Genomic DNA, 15,291 nt, shown 5'->3' on the forward strand with positions numbered 1-15,291 from the left:
CCAGGTTTGCTTAAACACACTACTTGGATAAAAGAGCAGCAGATTTGCATCAAAGAGGAAGCAAGAAACATAACTTGCCTTGTCAGGATGATGTTTTAGCGCGGCCTTTCGATATGCCTTCTTAATTTCATTTGCAGAACATGAGAAATCAACTCCCCTGCATTTACAAAGCACAGATGTTTATTAGTTACACACAAACATGTAAAGATCATACAACATCCTGTTGCTCAAGTGATATAGCAATCTGAAGAACATCAATCAGATCAGTCAGATACTAGGTCAGTTTTAAAGCAGCGTGAAAAATACCAATAAACAGGAACAACATGTAGAGGCTAGTTCATTCTTGATACTCTTTCAGAGATTTTCCAAAAGCTTTGACATAATTAAAGAAGCCCTCTACCAACTTTGACATGTTCTTAACTTAGGCTAACAGTCTCATTCTAATAGAGGATGAGAAATTGATTTCCTAGAAATCTGACAATCTTCAATAAATATAGTGCAAGTTTACAATAAATACAGCGTCCTACAAATAGATAATATATAGCAAAGGAGGACACCGATTATAAACTTGAAACATTCAAGGTGACCAAACTTTTTATTTTTATTTATTTAACCAACTAAGTCCTTATTGGCAAAAAAAACAGGAAGTCTGTGCACTTTTGCCTTACATAGAAATTGGCCATATGTCAGGATACAAGGAACATGCCCTACAACATATACGGTGATATCCACAGGATATGCAGTCATAATATTATCAATAAGAAGTGGTATGAAGTCCTCTGGCTATGTGGCACCTCATAAATCTGCTAGATGTTCTTTGTGTCTGCAGCAAAGTATTGAACTCGTTAATCAAGCCTTTCCTACTGCAATGACCTCAAGGATCATCCTATACATTAAGTGCAATCCTGTAGCTTCTCATATACTTCATAGGACTCAGAACCCCCTATGCTGTACCTCAAGCATCATCTGCATCCACTCATAAGAAATCTACGCAGTATCACAACGTACAATCTCCTCAATCCTACAGATAACCTGTGTTATAGATTTTTCCAGAGGTCTACCCCTACATCTGTGCCCACACAGCAGGGTGTTACAATTCAGCAGGCACAGAGCCTTCAAGCCAGCAGGGGGAGAAAGAGCACCAACGTACCGGATACCCAGGCTCTACCATAGAGAGAACAGAGATCGGAGCCCGTCACCACAGAGAGACAAGACAAATTAGCTTAGCTCCGCTCAATCTTGGCTTCAAGGGGCTCTTCCAAGGGGCCTAAACCTGAGCAGAATCAGAAGAAGTCGTCCTAAAAAAGAAGAAGAAGAAACGACAAGAGAAGACGGAGATGAAGGAGAAGGAATTCGTTTTTGCCTTAAAAAGCACAAAAAACATGCTTTTTGATGCTTTTCTGTGTTGCACAGGCCTCTAAAAATCTCTCCAACGGTTGAGAATTTGGATATGCAACAAAAGACAAAGTTAATCCTCTCGATGAGCGCTACGCAGAAGGCACTTGGCGCAAAGGTCCTAACCCATTTAATAATTGGGCAACTCCACGAGGATATGTAAGTAAGTGAGGACTTCTACTTCTTCTGCTAGGGTTTAGGCCCCTCGGCCAGGATCTGCATGTAGGCTCAGGGAGTCCTAACCCTCCGGGTCTTCGGTGGCTTGACACGTCAACAGTTTGTGACATTCCTGCCTTTCACAAAGAAGAGTAATCACCCGCGATTATATCTGCAAAACAACTCAAGTTATAGAAAAAAAAGTATCGGACGGTCATTCAGTTTTCTCATTCCATATCGAAGCTCTTGATATTCTGGAGTTTACTCGGACCGTGCTGATTTGTAACGGGTGTCTTGATGCACTAAAGCTACATACCCAGGCAATTTCACCCAATTAGAACAATTTAGTGAATGGCACGTCACGATGCAACACAGATGCATGTTACAAGACATACAAACATATAGTCGCTGATGAATACTCCCCCCCAAAATAACCATCCAAGTTTGGGCCATGAGTTGTTCAACGACTCCCTCATCACTCCTCTTGCAAATAACCTAAAAAAGTCCGGGCCATGAGATATAGAGACCTTTTACAACCGAACGCTCCCCCAAACCGCAGCCTGCGTTGCTTGAAGGTTCCAAGAATAAATACTTCTAACATTGTATCCAATTTTCTTTTCGATACTCCTTCTGTAAATAACCAACAAGATCCGGGCCATGAGTAAAGAACCACTTGTCAATCATTGCATACTCCTCTCATAAATAACCAACAAGGTCCAGGCCATGAGTGTCCCCACGATTTCATAAAATCGTCAAAAAGCGGAATCTTGTACAGATGCCTTTGTGAAGATTAAGGTGCAGCTTGTTCTTACTGCCTGCGCTTTATAAAGCTGCATGCTCATGCATGGTCCATGTGTGCAGTTTAGCAACCTTCTCTCTCGACGAGCATTGGAGCTAGGGAGATCTAGACGCCCGCGATTGAGGAGAGGAGATACACAACATCGACAGAGACTTCAGCAGAGGATTCGAGCCATACTCTCTCAACGTCCAGAGTGCAGACGAGGAGGGATCTCCACCATATCTTCCCCCCTTCTTTCATTGTACTAGACATTGTATTTTGTTTCAGTTCTTTTTTATTCCGGACATGGTATTAGATTCACTATGTTGTAACGGCTTGGTCTCATAGGTCATTTTGGCCTTTTGAAGACGTTACTATTTCATTTCATTTCATTTCATCTCTCTCTCTCTCTCTCTCTCTCTCTCTCTCTCTCTCTCTCTCTCTCTCTCTCTCTCTCTCTCTCTCTCCGGTAGCTTTAAGGCATCTACTTTGCCAAAATATTGGATCATCACACAACACTCACACACAAGAAAGCTACTAGCCTACTACCCCCTCTTTTTTTTTTTTTTTTTTTTTTGGAAAAAGTCAGGGCTGTATATTACTGAGTACAAAAATAATCCCAGCGGATGCCAAAATAGCCTATCGCATGGGGTGCACAAGCTGAATGTAAGGAGGAGAGCCACTATAGTGACTACTCGACTAGAACAATCCCATGGTGGTCGGTGTGAGGAGTGGAGGAGAAACCACTGTGGAGGGGCATAATGCCAAGTAATCTGACCACCTGTCAGTGTGAAGAAGAGTGGGGATCTTGCCCAACGCCGAAGGAAGGCAAATCGACGAGCCTCGGCTGCTCTAGATGTACCGGAGGACGAATCCCACTACCAAATCAGGGTGTGAATGGTGTCCAGCCAAATGGCAGTGAGGATATCCTGAAGGAGCTGTGGAGCCGCACTGAGAATGTGAAGACAACGAGCTCTCCAAATATTCCATAGTGTAATACTAGCCCACTACCCCCTCTCACATGAGGGGAGCATCTTGTAGACCTCGTGTGGTCCCATGGGTCATTTTGGCCCCCTGAGGACGTAAATACAACATCATCATCATCTCTCTCTCTCTCTCTCTCTCTCTCTCTCTCTCTCTCTCTCTCTCTCTCTCTCTCTCTCTCTCTCTCTCTCTCTCTCTCTCTCTCTCTTCGATGTACGCAGGCGGCAGTATATCCTCTAAGCGTCACTGATTCGTGTTTACAGAGCAGTGGCAAAACTTGGGATTGGGAGGGAAGAAGCAATATGCCTTTCTCCAGATCGAGTCTGCCTATGCTCTCACCACCTTCCCGAGTCACCTATGGTCTCGCCTGAAGCCCCGGAGGACGATTGTTCTACTCATTTCTGCACACGTGCGCGGGGAAGAGATGGGCGTGGGCACTGTAGGGGTAGGGGAGGAGATGCAGAAGGTGGGCGTAGGCAGGGCCTCGATAAGGCGGCACTAAGGCAGCTGTAGGGGAGAGAAAATCTTGCGTACTATTGATTTTATTTCAAAGTACGCCAGTATGTCTAAAAAAGTGTTCAGATACAATAAAACCAGCACAACAAGATACAGAAACCAATACAATACCAACACCCAGCTACAATAAGATCATTCCTCCCACACATGAAGTAATGACTTGGCAAGCCAAGAGAGAGTAGCTAGACTGGGTTGTCGCTCTCTTTTTCTTTTCTTTTTCTTTTGGTTGGGCGAGAAAAGGGACTGTTTTCTATGTACAAAAGAGACCTCTGGGGATGCTCAATCGCCTATCATCCGAAGGAAGTACAAAAGCAAGGTAGCAATGAGTAGGCTATGTAAAATCAAGTTGGTATGTACAAAAGAGCATGCGAGTGTGGAAACTACTGCAGACGCAGACCATAGTCGCAAGGTGGGAGGATCCGGGTAGTATGGTTCACAAACACAACTACTAGCAAACAGTCACAGTCCTCTGTATGTAGCCATTTTATAGCTCCTATAGTTTGTGCCAATCTTTCTGTAGCAATGCAGCCTGCCCAAGTCTGGATAGGCTGCAAAGTATAACGTATTACAAAATTTATGACTGAAACCTCTATCCATGTTTCCATGCCAGTAAAAGGTAGGGAGAAGGAGAGCATGGGAATCTACCCACTACCTACAAGAGAGTGTGCCTTCTATGCACGCTATAAAATGTACAGCGAACCAATAATGGACCAGTGCTATCACCGTTGTACTAAGCTCTAGAAAACTGCTAAGCGGTCAGTGCAACACAAGGAAACTTTCCAGGTCCACGCATAGTGAGGATTAACAGAATGAGAGCTCTTTCTTGATTCTATGGTGGTGGTGCATGGCCGTTCTAGCTATGAAGGGTAGAGGAACATGTGGTGGTGGTGGGGCACACAATAGCGGTGGAGAGGATGGAGTGGCATGAGTGGGGTTGGGTGGCAAGGGGTGATGGTGCCAGTTGGTGGAGGTGAAAGGGAAGGAGGGGCTAGTGAAGATGGCAGAAGTGGGAAGTCACTCTCCATAGCTAAGTGTGAGGTAGCACTGTGTAGATGCCGTGAAGTAGAGCGTATGTCTTGTAGTGGCTGATCCAGCGGAGTAGCTGAAAATTGTGAGACTGTCGGGGACATAGGGTGGTGGATGTGGTGTTGCAAGATGATGTGCCCACCGAAAGATTTGTCGGCGAGCGACCTTCTACCAACCATCCAATACGCTATAAGGTGGCAGATGCAGAGGCTAAGGGCAACGAGGAGGGTGGGTAGGGCACTCTCTCACCATGTGTCCATACTGATGGGCCGATGGCACCTGAGGCACTTATCCAGGTGACCAGTAACCACCGACCTCTGTAGACGAAATTGCTATGAGGTGGGATCTCGGAGTTGTACTGTATCCGGGAAACACGCGTAGTGTAACAGACTTGGACACTCCAAGTCAAGAATCAATCACCATAGCACCAAATAACCACTTCAAAACAATTCACAGATCACAATAAATTTGCACTAGCCCGGCGGAGTTCCGTGGTGCCTAGAGATATTGGCCCCAAAGACTGGCGCCCCTTTCATATTTCTTTATGTATTAATCAATGATCAAAGTACAAGTAAGCCGTTACGGTTTCACTCTCAGACTCTGCGTCCAAATGCTCCGCAGAGTGAGCCCTCACCGCTTATTTATTTGTTTACAAGGGATGCCCAAAAGTAGAGTCCCAAAAGCTTCAGTTCCAAAAGCAAACTCTCTCTCTCTCTCTCTCTCTCTCTCTCTCTCTCTCTCTCTCTCTCTCTCTCAAGAGAGCTTCTATAAAATAAAGCAGATAATCTTTCTCTCTCTCTCCTCACACAACTTGCGTGGAGAAAAGCAACCAGATTGCGTCGCCCAAGTTGCTTTTTTTCAGCCCGTAAAATCCAGAAATCCATTCTGCTTGCCAGCAATTAGGGTTAGGGTTTCCAGAAATTAGGGTTTCTGCAAGTTTCTGGCAAAAATTAGGGTTTGCAGGTTTTAGGGTTTCTGGCAAAAAATAGGATTTCTGCTCTCGGTAGCCACGTCGTCACTTTGTGACATATCCCCCTCTTGAAAGTATTGTAATCGCCCTCGATTACGCCTGCAAAACAGATAGAGGCCATAAACCGTCTTAGCAGACACTGACTGTTAGTACCTACGTACTAGGAACACACATCTAGCACATGTACTAAATCGACAGTCACATCACATGACATTCAACATTCATTCGGATCTTAGACCATGATTTATTGGCGATGTAGCTAGCAATCGCATCTAGATCCAATCGGGACCTCATCGATGTCCGATTGACTAACCCCTATTGCAACCATGTCTATTCGAGATCAATCAAACCAAAATGCTGCAGTCATTTCGTCTATCAGTTCCTGCACTTAAACGAAGTCAAGAACAAATCAGTATCATATTCAGGAATTCCATTTCATAAAGTCATATAGCAGAATACTGTCAGCTCTTAGTATCCCTGAAGCTCAAAGAGACATCAGTGACTCAGTGACCCTTTTTCTTTATTAGGCGTGCCTTCTCAAAACGTAAGAGCACCCAATCATCCTCCTTCAATTTCAAGTCGCGACAATGGCGATCCGCTGCCTTTTTCTGTCGTTCTTAAGACTTCTGCAAAGTCTCGCGAACCTTGGCAAAAGTGTATCCAAGTCTCGCGTATATTCATCCGCTTCAAAGATCTTATCTTTCGTGCTTAGAAAGGGTGGAACCTTCGCAGCACCTTCAACAATCTCAAATGGCGCCTTCCCCGTCGAAGAGTGTATCGTATTATTTGTAGGCAAATTCCACCAAAGGTAAGTACTTTTCCCATTGAGTCTTCTGATCTGAAATATAAGACTTCAATAAATCTAGAACCACTGAATTTGCAATCTCATATTGCCCATCAGTCTGCGGGTGGAACGATGATGAGAACTGCAACCGCTGCCAATGTTCTCCCAAATTGCCTTCCAAAACAAACTCGTAAATCTGGGGTCTCTGTCGGAGACAATCGTCTCAGGCATGCCATGTAATCTGAAGATCTGGGCCACAAACAGTCTCGCTCAGTGATCCGGCTTGACTGTTTTCTTCACTGGAATGAAATGAGCTTGTTTGCTAAATCTGTCAATAACAGTCCAGATACCATTGTGACCACTCTGTGTTCTCGAGAGATCAAAAATGAAATCCATTGCAATACTTTCCCAGGGGCGGGTGGGTATGGGTAAAGGCTGTAACAATCCCTGTGCCTTATGCTTGTCAAACTTGACCTTCTGGCATACTAAGCGACTGCGCACAAACTCTTCCACATCCTTTTTGAGTCTCGGCCAAAAGAAGTATCTCTCTACCCCTTTAATGGTGGTAGCAACGCCGCGGTGACCCGTAAAAGGTGGACACTGGCATTCAATCATAACCTTTTCCCTCAACGGCTATGTAATGCACAACATGGTTTTTCTCATCAAGTAGCCTTCCCGAATGGAGTATCTTGCTACTGTCACCCCATCCGTATCCGTGTGAAAATATCTGGAAAATTTGTATCTGTGGCATACTGGTCGACCATATCCTCAAGCTCCTATGATGTATCGTGGAAATAGCCAGAACCAATAGTTTTCGAGACAAAGCATCTGCCACCACATTCTTCTGTCCCTGCACATGGACAATCTAGGAGTGAAACTGTGACATGCCCACCGCATCTACTTTTCCGATAGCTTCTTCTGTGACAAGAAGTAGCACAAACTCTAATGGTCTGTAAAGACAGTAAAATCCGCTCAGAGTAGGTAATGCCGCCACTGAGTAAGAGCATGGATAACCGCCAAAGGCTCTTTCTCATAAATCTGTGCTGTCATCTCCGGCCTTGAGAACAATCGGCTCTCGTAAGCAATGACATGCATTAAGACAGCACCAAGACTACGACAACAAGTATCACAATATACTTCAAAAGACTTCTGCAAGTCCCACAAAGTCAAAACAGGTCCCGTATTCAATTTCTCCTTCTATGTCTGAAAGGCAGTCACCTCTGTGGGTCCCCACGAGAAAGGGACTCCTTTCTGTGTCAAAATATGCAAAGGGGAAGCAACCTCTGCAAACTTTCGAATGAACCGCCCGTACTACGAACACAGTCTCAAGAAGCTTCTAACTTCATGGACATTCTAAAAAAATCGGGCCAATCACGTATAGGTTTATCTTGGCCAGATCCATTTGCACTCCTGCTGAGACAATGTGTCCCAAAAAGTTATCTCTGGTAGGAAAAATTCACTTTTCTTTGCATTAATCACTAACTTGTGATCTCGTAATGCCTGAAAGACCTGAAGCAGTTGATCTCTGTGTTCTGCCTCATTTTTGGAGAAAACAATGATGTCGTCAAAGAAAGTGCCAACAAATAGCCTGTACTACCTCGAAAAATCCTGTCCATCATCCGGTTAAATGTTGCAGGAGCATTGCTTAGCCAAAAGGCATCACAAAAAACTCAAATAACCCAAAAGTCCTCCGAAAAGCTGTCTTGTAGACATCTCCCGGCGTGATCCTGATCTGATGATATCCACTCTTCAGGTCAATCCTGCTAAAGCACGAGGATCCCTGTAACCTGTTGAGTATATCATCGATCCTAAGAATCGAAAATCTGTTCTTGATGGTGATTTTGTTGAGAGCTCTATAATCAATTCACATTCTCCAAGATCCGTCTTTCTTCAAAACCAACAACACTGGAGAGCAATACAGTGAAGTACTAGGCTGGACGAGACCCTTTTCCAAGAGGTCTTTCACTTGGTTCATAATCTCTTCATTCTGTGCTCGGCTCACACGGTAAGGTGGCCGGTTCGCTGGTGTGCTTCCAGGTATCAGATCAATGGTATGATCTTCAGGACGAGCAGGCGGTAACTCGCCTGGTAGGCCTTCTGAGAAGCAATCGACGTGAGAGTGGAGAAAATCTTGGCGTTCTTTATCAAGTTTAGACATATTTGTCCTATCCTTCTCGCTCAATTCTTTCATAAAAATCGAGTAAACAAACAGATTGGATTTCATTAATTTTGAAATGGCCGAAGCCGATACAATAGGGAATCACTCGCCCTTCAATTTAATATCAAGTACAATGGTTATGTCGATCTCTGTAGTCAAAGTCGCTTTCCTGGCCCGATAATCGACCACGGCGTTGTTCTTGTGGTACCAGGGAATCCCTAAGAGAACATCACAACCCTCCAAAGGCATTATAAAGAAGTCCTCATGCCCCAAATACCCCTGACAATGCAACCGATGTTTGCCAATGACAGGTGTAATGGATACGTCCCTGTCGGGTGTCGCTATAACTGCCTCCGCAAGTGGTCCCATCAGATCGGGAGTGATCTCGAGCCCCGCCGCCAATTCCGATGAAATGAAGTTTGCCTTGGCTCCTCCATCAAAGAAGATCAGGGCCTCTTGATCTCCCCAAGGTCAGCAAAGTTCTGTACTCTCGTCCATGGTGTTGGGATCGGTACCCACACAATCTGGAACCAGTCCTGTTTTCATCTTGCCTTTTCGTCCACGTTCCTCAGCTGCTCTCGAACTCTCAAGCATGTCGTCGTCCTTATCATTGTGTTCTTTCTGTGTCTTTTTAGGGCGCTTCGCGGAGATATGTCCATGTTCCCCGCATCCAAAGCACTTCCCCTCCCTGATGAAGCGAGCTCGCTCGTGAGGAGTAAGCTTGGGTCATGCATGCTTTTTCTCTGGGTTTCTCTTTTTCTTTCTACTTTCATTCCCAGAAGTCTGTTCAGCTCGTTGTGTCATGGCCTCATCTCTGGGGTAGGTCAGACTGCCAGAGTGAATGGCAAAGCCCCGCTTCGCATGACTCATCAACTCCTGAATAGAAGCTGACTTCTGTTCCAAGCAGTGATCTCGGATCTCTGTAGGTAGACCCAAGGTAAACCGCTCAATCTGTTCTCTGAACGAGATCTTCTTGAATGAAGAGGCGGGTAGAAAAGAGCACCAGAATCTCTCACAGTAAGCATTTATTGCATCTTTCTTGGTCATCCGAAGATGGTTCCAAGCAGCTCGTATATCGCGTTCATACTCTTGCGTCAACCAAGAAGAAATAAAAAGCTTCTTAAATTTCAGCCATTTAATTGGCGCAGTCTTGATTAAAAGAAGCGTGGACCACCAAGTGCGAGCATTCCCCTTAAAGTAAGAGGCAAATCTCCGAATCTTGGAGTGCTCTGAGTAGCGTCCTCCCGCGGAAGCGTTGTCAAACTGCTGTATAAAAGACAAAGCTTTCGAAGCATCTGAGTATCCTGAAAAAGTATCAAATTTGATTGAGTGTCCACCTTCCTTAAACTCTCGGACTTTCTTGCTTTTATCTTCCAGAAAGTCATACTCGTTGGCTTTATAAAAATTCTTCTTGTTCGCATAAAAGTTTCCGTCATCGGAGTCTGAACTCTCTGTAGACGAGTCCTCAGTAGAACTGTCAGTCACTGGGAGAGATTTAGGCTTCTCTGCCTTTTTCTTGCCCTTTCCGAAGCGTTGTTTCTTGCTTCACTTTTTGCCTTTTCTGTCTTCTTCGCTCGAATCTGAAGAGCTAGAAGAATTGTCAAAAGAAGAAGAAGAAAGAACTGGGTACTCCTTCAAAGTGAGCACGCTTCTTCTGTTTCTTTGCTTTGTCAAATGTCGACTGACGACCCAAATGACCAGGGAAGTCAGTGCCTTTCTTCTGCTTTTTGCCGTGCTTTTTGGCTTTCTTTTGCGCGTCAAAAAGCTCAGCAATCCGTGCATCAACCACCTCTTCTAATTCCTTCTTTGAATATTTCTTGTGAGCAGATGGTTCCTTGAGAGCGGGTTTCGGGGGTGGTGTTGAGGTTTTCTGCCACTGCTCGTGCACTTCTTGAAAAGAAGTCTCGCTCATATATTTTGCAAATTTTGGGTCCTTCGCAAAATTGAGCATCATCTTTGTTGCATTGACGAAGCTCCATCTCTCGTTGCTCCGCCTGAGTAGGCCGAGGCGGGCCATACTCTCTGCCGGAATCTTCGTTGTGATCCCTGCCCGCATCTCCAGATGCAGAGGGAGTCGAATGATCCTTGCAAAAGCCATAGGTGCTGCGGAAAAAAATTTGGGGATCGGATTTCCCGTAGAAGAGCAATCGGCCGTGCCATGATACCACTGTAACAGACTTGGACACTCCAAGTCAAGAATCAATCACCACAGCACCAAATAACCACTTCAAAACAATTCACAGATCACAATAGATTTGCACTGGCCCGACGGAGTTCCGTGCCTAGAGATAGTGGCCCCAGAGACTCGCGCCCCTTTCGGTATTTCTTTATGTATTAATCAATGATCAAAGTACAAGAGAGCGGTTAGGGTTTGACTCTCAGACTCTATGTCCAGATGCTCCGCTGAGTGGGCCCTCACCGCTACAAGGGATGCCCAAAAGCTTCAGTTCCAAAAGCAAACTCTCTCTCTCTCACACACAAGAGAGTTTTCATAAAATAAAGCAGATAATCTTTCTCTCTCCTCACACAACTTGCGTGGAGAAAAGCAACCAGATTGTGTCGCCCAAGTTGCTTTTTTTCAGCCCGTAAAATCCGGAAATCCGTACTGCTTGCCACGTGGCATTTCAGCCGCCAATTTTAGGGTTTCAGCCAGCAGTTAGGGTTAGGTTTTCCAGAAATTAGGGTTTCTGCAGATTAGGGTTTCTGGCAGAAATTAGGGTTTGCAGGTTTTAGGGTTTCTGGCAGAAATTAGGGTTTCTGCTCTCAATAGCCACGTCATCACTTTGTGACACGTAGACTTGTATCCGTGTTGTGCCGATTTTTGTAGCCAGTGAACCTAGTATAACCAGGTCCCACCTAGCGGCTACGCCAATAATACAACCTGAAAGATTAACCGGGAGCAATGGATAGGAGACAATGACCAGAAAATGAGAGATCCTCTGTTGGCAATCAGACTTCTCAACGTCGAAGTATGGTGCCCACCGCTCTAAAACCAACAGCCAGGTCCCAACAACAATACGAGAGCAACTGTAAAGAGACTCAGCACAGCAGTCGTCTCAAAGCTGAACATGAAAGATGCCACGGCCCAACATGATATGCTCCAAGAAGCTGCCCTCGGCGCCAGTGATTAAAGAGTGAAGCCACTCTCGAACAATGCCTAATGAGGAGGAGAGGCCTACCATGCGCCCAATGTCCGGCCCCGGTAATGTCTAGTGGCTGTGTCAATGCTCGCTAGGTCCTCCGATGAAGGGTGCATGGGCAGTTGTCGTGACACCAGGTGCAAGTGTGGTAACTGCCATGGAGCAAGAACTGACAAGGGATAGAAGTCCAAGAGGTCAAAGCTCTCTCTCTCTCTCTCTCTCTCTCTCTCTCTCTCTCTCTCTCTCTCTCTCTCTCTCTCTTCAAGTCGAGAGATCCTATGCTTCCCGGGAAATACTGAACCATCATGGTTGGTCACACTCTGGCTAGGCTATATGCATCAATTCTTGAGCATGAGTTGAGTGGATGGGCAGAGAGAGAGGGCATACGGGCAGCAGGACAAGTAGGGTTCAAGAGAGGTTTCTCCACTCTTGACTAGATTTTGACACTCAGAGCCATTATTGAGGAGGGTAGACACCATGGCAGGAGGATATATTGTAGCTTTGTGGATTTCCGCAACGCCTTTGATATAGTGCAACGAGCCAGACTCATACGCAGATTGCAAGACATGGGGGTGCCCACAGAGCTGATCTAGGGGATCTTAGCTTTATACAAGACAGTGGTAGGACAGGTATGCACTACTCGGGGCATGTCCGACATGGTTCACTCCACCATTGGGGTGAAGCAAGGTTGTCCCCTATCTCCGACTCTCTTTGGGATATATGTAGATGAGTTTTCAGATTATGTACAGACAAAGGGTGATGGAGGTGCTCAGCTTGCAGGGACATATATTTCGTTGCTATTATATGCTGATGATATTGTGTTGATCTCAGATTCTCCAGAGGGGATGCAGCGTCATTTGCATGCTTTGCATGTATTTGCACGGGACAATGGATTGTCTGTGAACCTTGGTAAGACCAAGGTAATAGTGTTTAACACCACGGTGCAGTGGATAAAGAGGTCCGCCCCCACTTTTACATATGGTCGAGAGACTGTGGAGTATGCAGATACATACACTTATCTTGGGGCGGTTTTCAGTGGTCTAGTATTTTCCCTGAGGCGTGCAGCAGATACGCAATTGACCAGAGCCTATGTAGCATTGGGGAGACTTGAGAGGATATGTTCGCAGGTTCAATTCCGGGAACCTCGGACAAAGCTTTGGCTCTTTGACACTCTAGTCACTTCGGCCATGCTGTACGGAGTGGGGATATGGGGCCCCTCAGTTGATCATCATAGCAGATATAACTGGCCTATACAACATAGAGGGCGGTACTATTTCAATTACCTGTTAACTTTACACAGAGCACTAAGAAGGGAAGAGCACACAGTTGCGTCCAGCCACTAGAATGTCACTTCGCACACGAGACCGACACCCTGTAGGCCTCAAAGACTAGCGCCCCTTTCGGGATTTCTTCATTCAAATTAAGGTAGACAATCCGACCACTTAGCACAAGCTTTTACAAAGCTGTCCAAACCTGGCGAGGGCTGAAAACGCAGGTTTTCGACCGGATTTCGGCAACATAACGGCACAAAAACCCCAGTAGGTCAAAAGCACCTGACTAGGACGGATTCCCTCGCTATCTGGAAGCTTTCTAGTGAGCTGTCACAGAAATTCAGCGCGCTGTAATTCTCTGTTTTTCACTGCCTGGTGCCCAAAAGCCTGTACACCCATCCCAAGGCTCTCACGAGGCTCCCCCGGTGTTCCCTTGCAGTTTAGGTGCGAAACCATAAACCTGCAGAAAAACACAGCAGGCTGTAATTCGCTGTTTTGGATCGTTTTTAGCAGAGCGAACATGCCTATGCGTGTCCCAAGGGCTCCCGCACACAATGGGACACTTCTCCTGTGAATTGGACGAGTTTTCACGCGAGAAAACTCTCCAAACTCGCAATTTTTCGCGATGGAACTGTGCGTACCTGTGGGGGATTAGCAATTAGCTAGTCCGGTTCCTGTTCAGAAGGCTCTTGCCTTGGCAAACGCGCATAAACTCCCAGAACTGTACATGTTCATCTAACTAGCCCATCTAGTGGGGCATTACCATATGTGCCAAAGGGGAGAGAGAGATGCACGAGAGCAAATCATCGCGCTACATGAGACAGAGGAGAAGGCAAGCTTTCCATTAAAGTTGTAGACTTGCACCCACTACTCACACAACATCTTGACACAAAGCTGGCCAATAGAAGAATGCCTCAACCCCTTTCACTGTCGCATCAATTCCACAATGTCCAGCATAAGGTGGAGCATGACTTTCCATCAAAATCTTTGGCCGTAACTGTTTAGTAACGCATAACTTTCCATGCATCATCATTCTTAAGTATATAGTGCTCATGATGTTGCCCATCAACAAGCTGGTCATAAATCCTTGCAAAATCTGAATCTTCAACATATTGTGTCTTCATTTCGTCTAGTTCACAATGGTACGGAATTGACACTGCTGAAATTTGGGGCTTTCGTGACAACACATTAGCCACAACGTTCTTTTTCCCTTGCACATGCACAATTTGAAAATGGAACATTGACAAGATGTTTGCCCATCGCATGTGCTTCTCAGGCAACTTCGTTTGTGTGAGAAAATATCGCAAGGTTTGATGATCTGTTTGGACAACAAAATCAGTCCCCCAGTAGATAGTGTTTCCAACTAGTGAGAGCATGAATTACTGCCAACAATTCTTTCTCATAGACTTGCAAGTTTCTTTCAGTCTTCAAAAGAATTCTGCTCTCATATGCGACTACTCGGCCATTCTGCATTAGAACTGCACCAAGACTATGGCCACACGCATCACATTGAACCACAAACAGTTTCGAAAGATCTAGCAAAATGATTACCGGATCTGAAGTCAACTTTTCTTTTAAGTGTTTGAAAGCTAAAATTTCCTTGGCTGTCCACTTGAAAGTAACTCCTTTTCCTTGCAGTGCATGGAGTGGAGAAGCAATCTCAGCAAAATTTCGGATGAGCCTCCTGTAGTAGGAACACAAGCCTAGAAAGCTTCGAATGTCATGTACGGACTTCAAGTCTGGCCATGATCCACTTTAGCAGGATCCATGCGTACCCCATCCTTTGAAACAATGGGCCCAAGTAAGTGACTTTCTTGCAAAAATAATTCACTCTTCTTCGCATTAATAAGTAGCCTGTTCTTATGTAACTCATTGAAAACTGCAGTCAAGTGATCCCTATGCTCCTCTTCAGACTTCGAGTAGACAATCATGTCATCAAAGAAGGTACCTACGAAGTTTCTATGTGGTCTAAAAATTCTGTCCATCATTCTATTAAACGTGGCAGGAGCATTTGTGAGACCAAATGGCATGACAAGAAACCCATAGAGACCAAATGTTGTCCTGAACGCAGTCTTATGGACATCTTCTGGCCTAATGCGTATCTAATGGTAAC

At 45.3% G+C, this 15,291-nt stretch overlaps 1 protein-coding gene across 3 annotated transcripts in view; it reads right to left on the reverse strand.

The window, feature by feature from the left end:
* The window catches only part of LOC147447814 (uncharacterized), a 101,369-nt gene that overhangs the window by 9,161 nt on the left and 76,917 nt on the right, over window positions 1-15,291 (reverse strand). For all 3 annotated transcript variants that reach the window (XM_086523521.1, XM_086523520.1, XM_086523519.1), the window contains exon 10: window positions 79-157. In XM_086523521.1, coding sequence (XP_086379647.1) covers window positions 79-157 — 79 coding nt within the window. The remainder of the gene's footprint in view (window positions 1-78; window positions 158-15,291) is intronic.

This window comes from Adiantum capillus-veneris, chromosome 11, assembly GCF_014529385.1.
Source record: "Adiantum capillus-veneris isolate H3 chromosome 11, ASM1452938v2, whole genome shotgun sequence".
Taxonomy (NCBI): Eukaryota; Viridiplantae; Streptophyta; class Polypodiopsida; order Polypodiales; family Pteridaceae; genus Adiantum; species Adiantum capillus-veneris.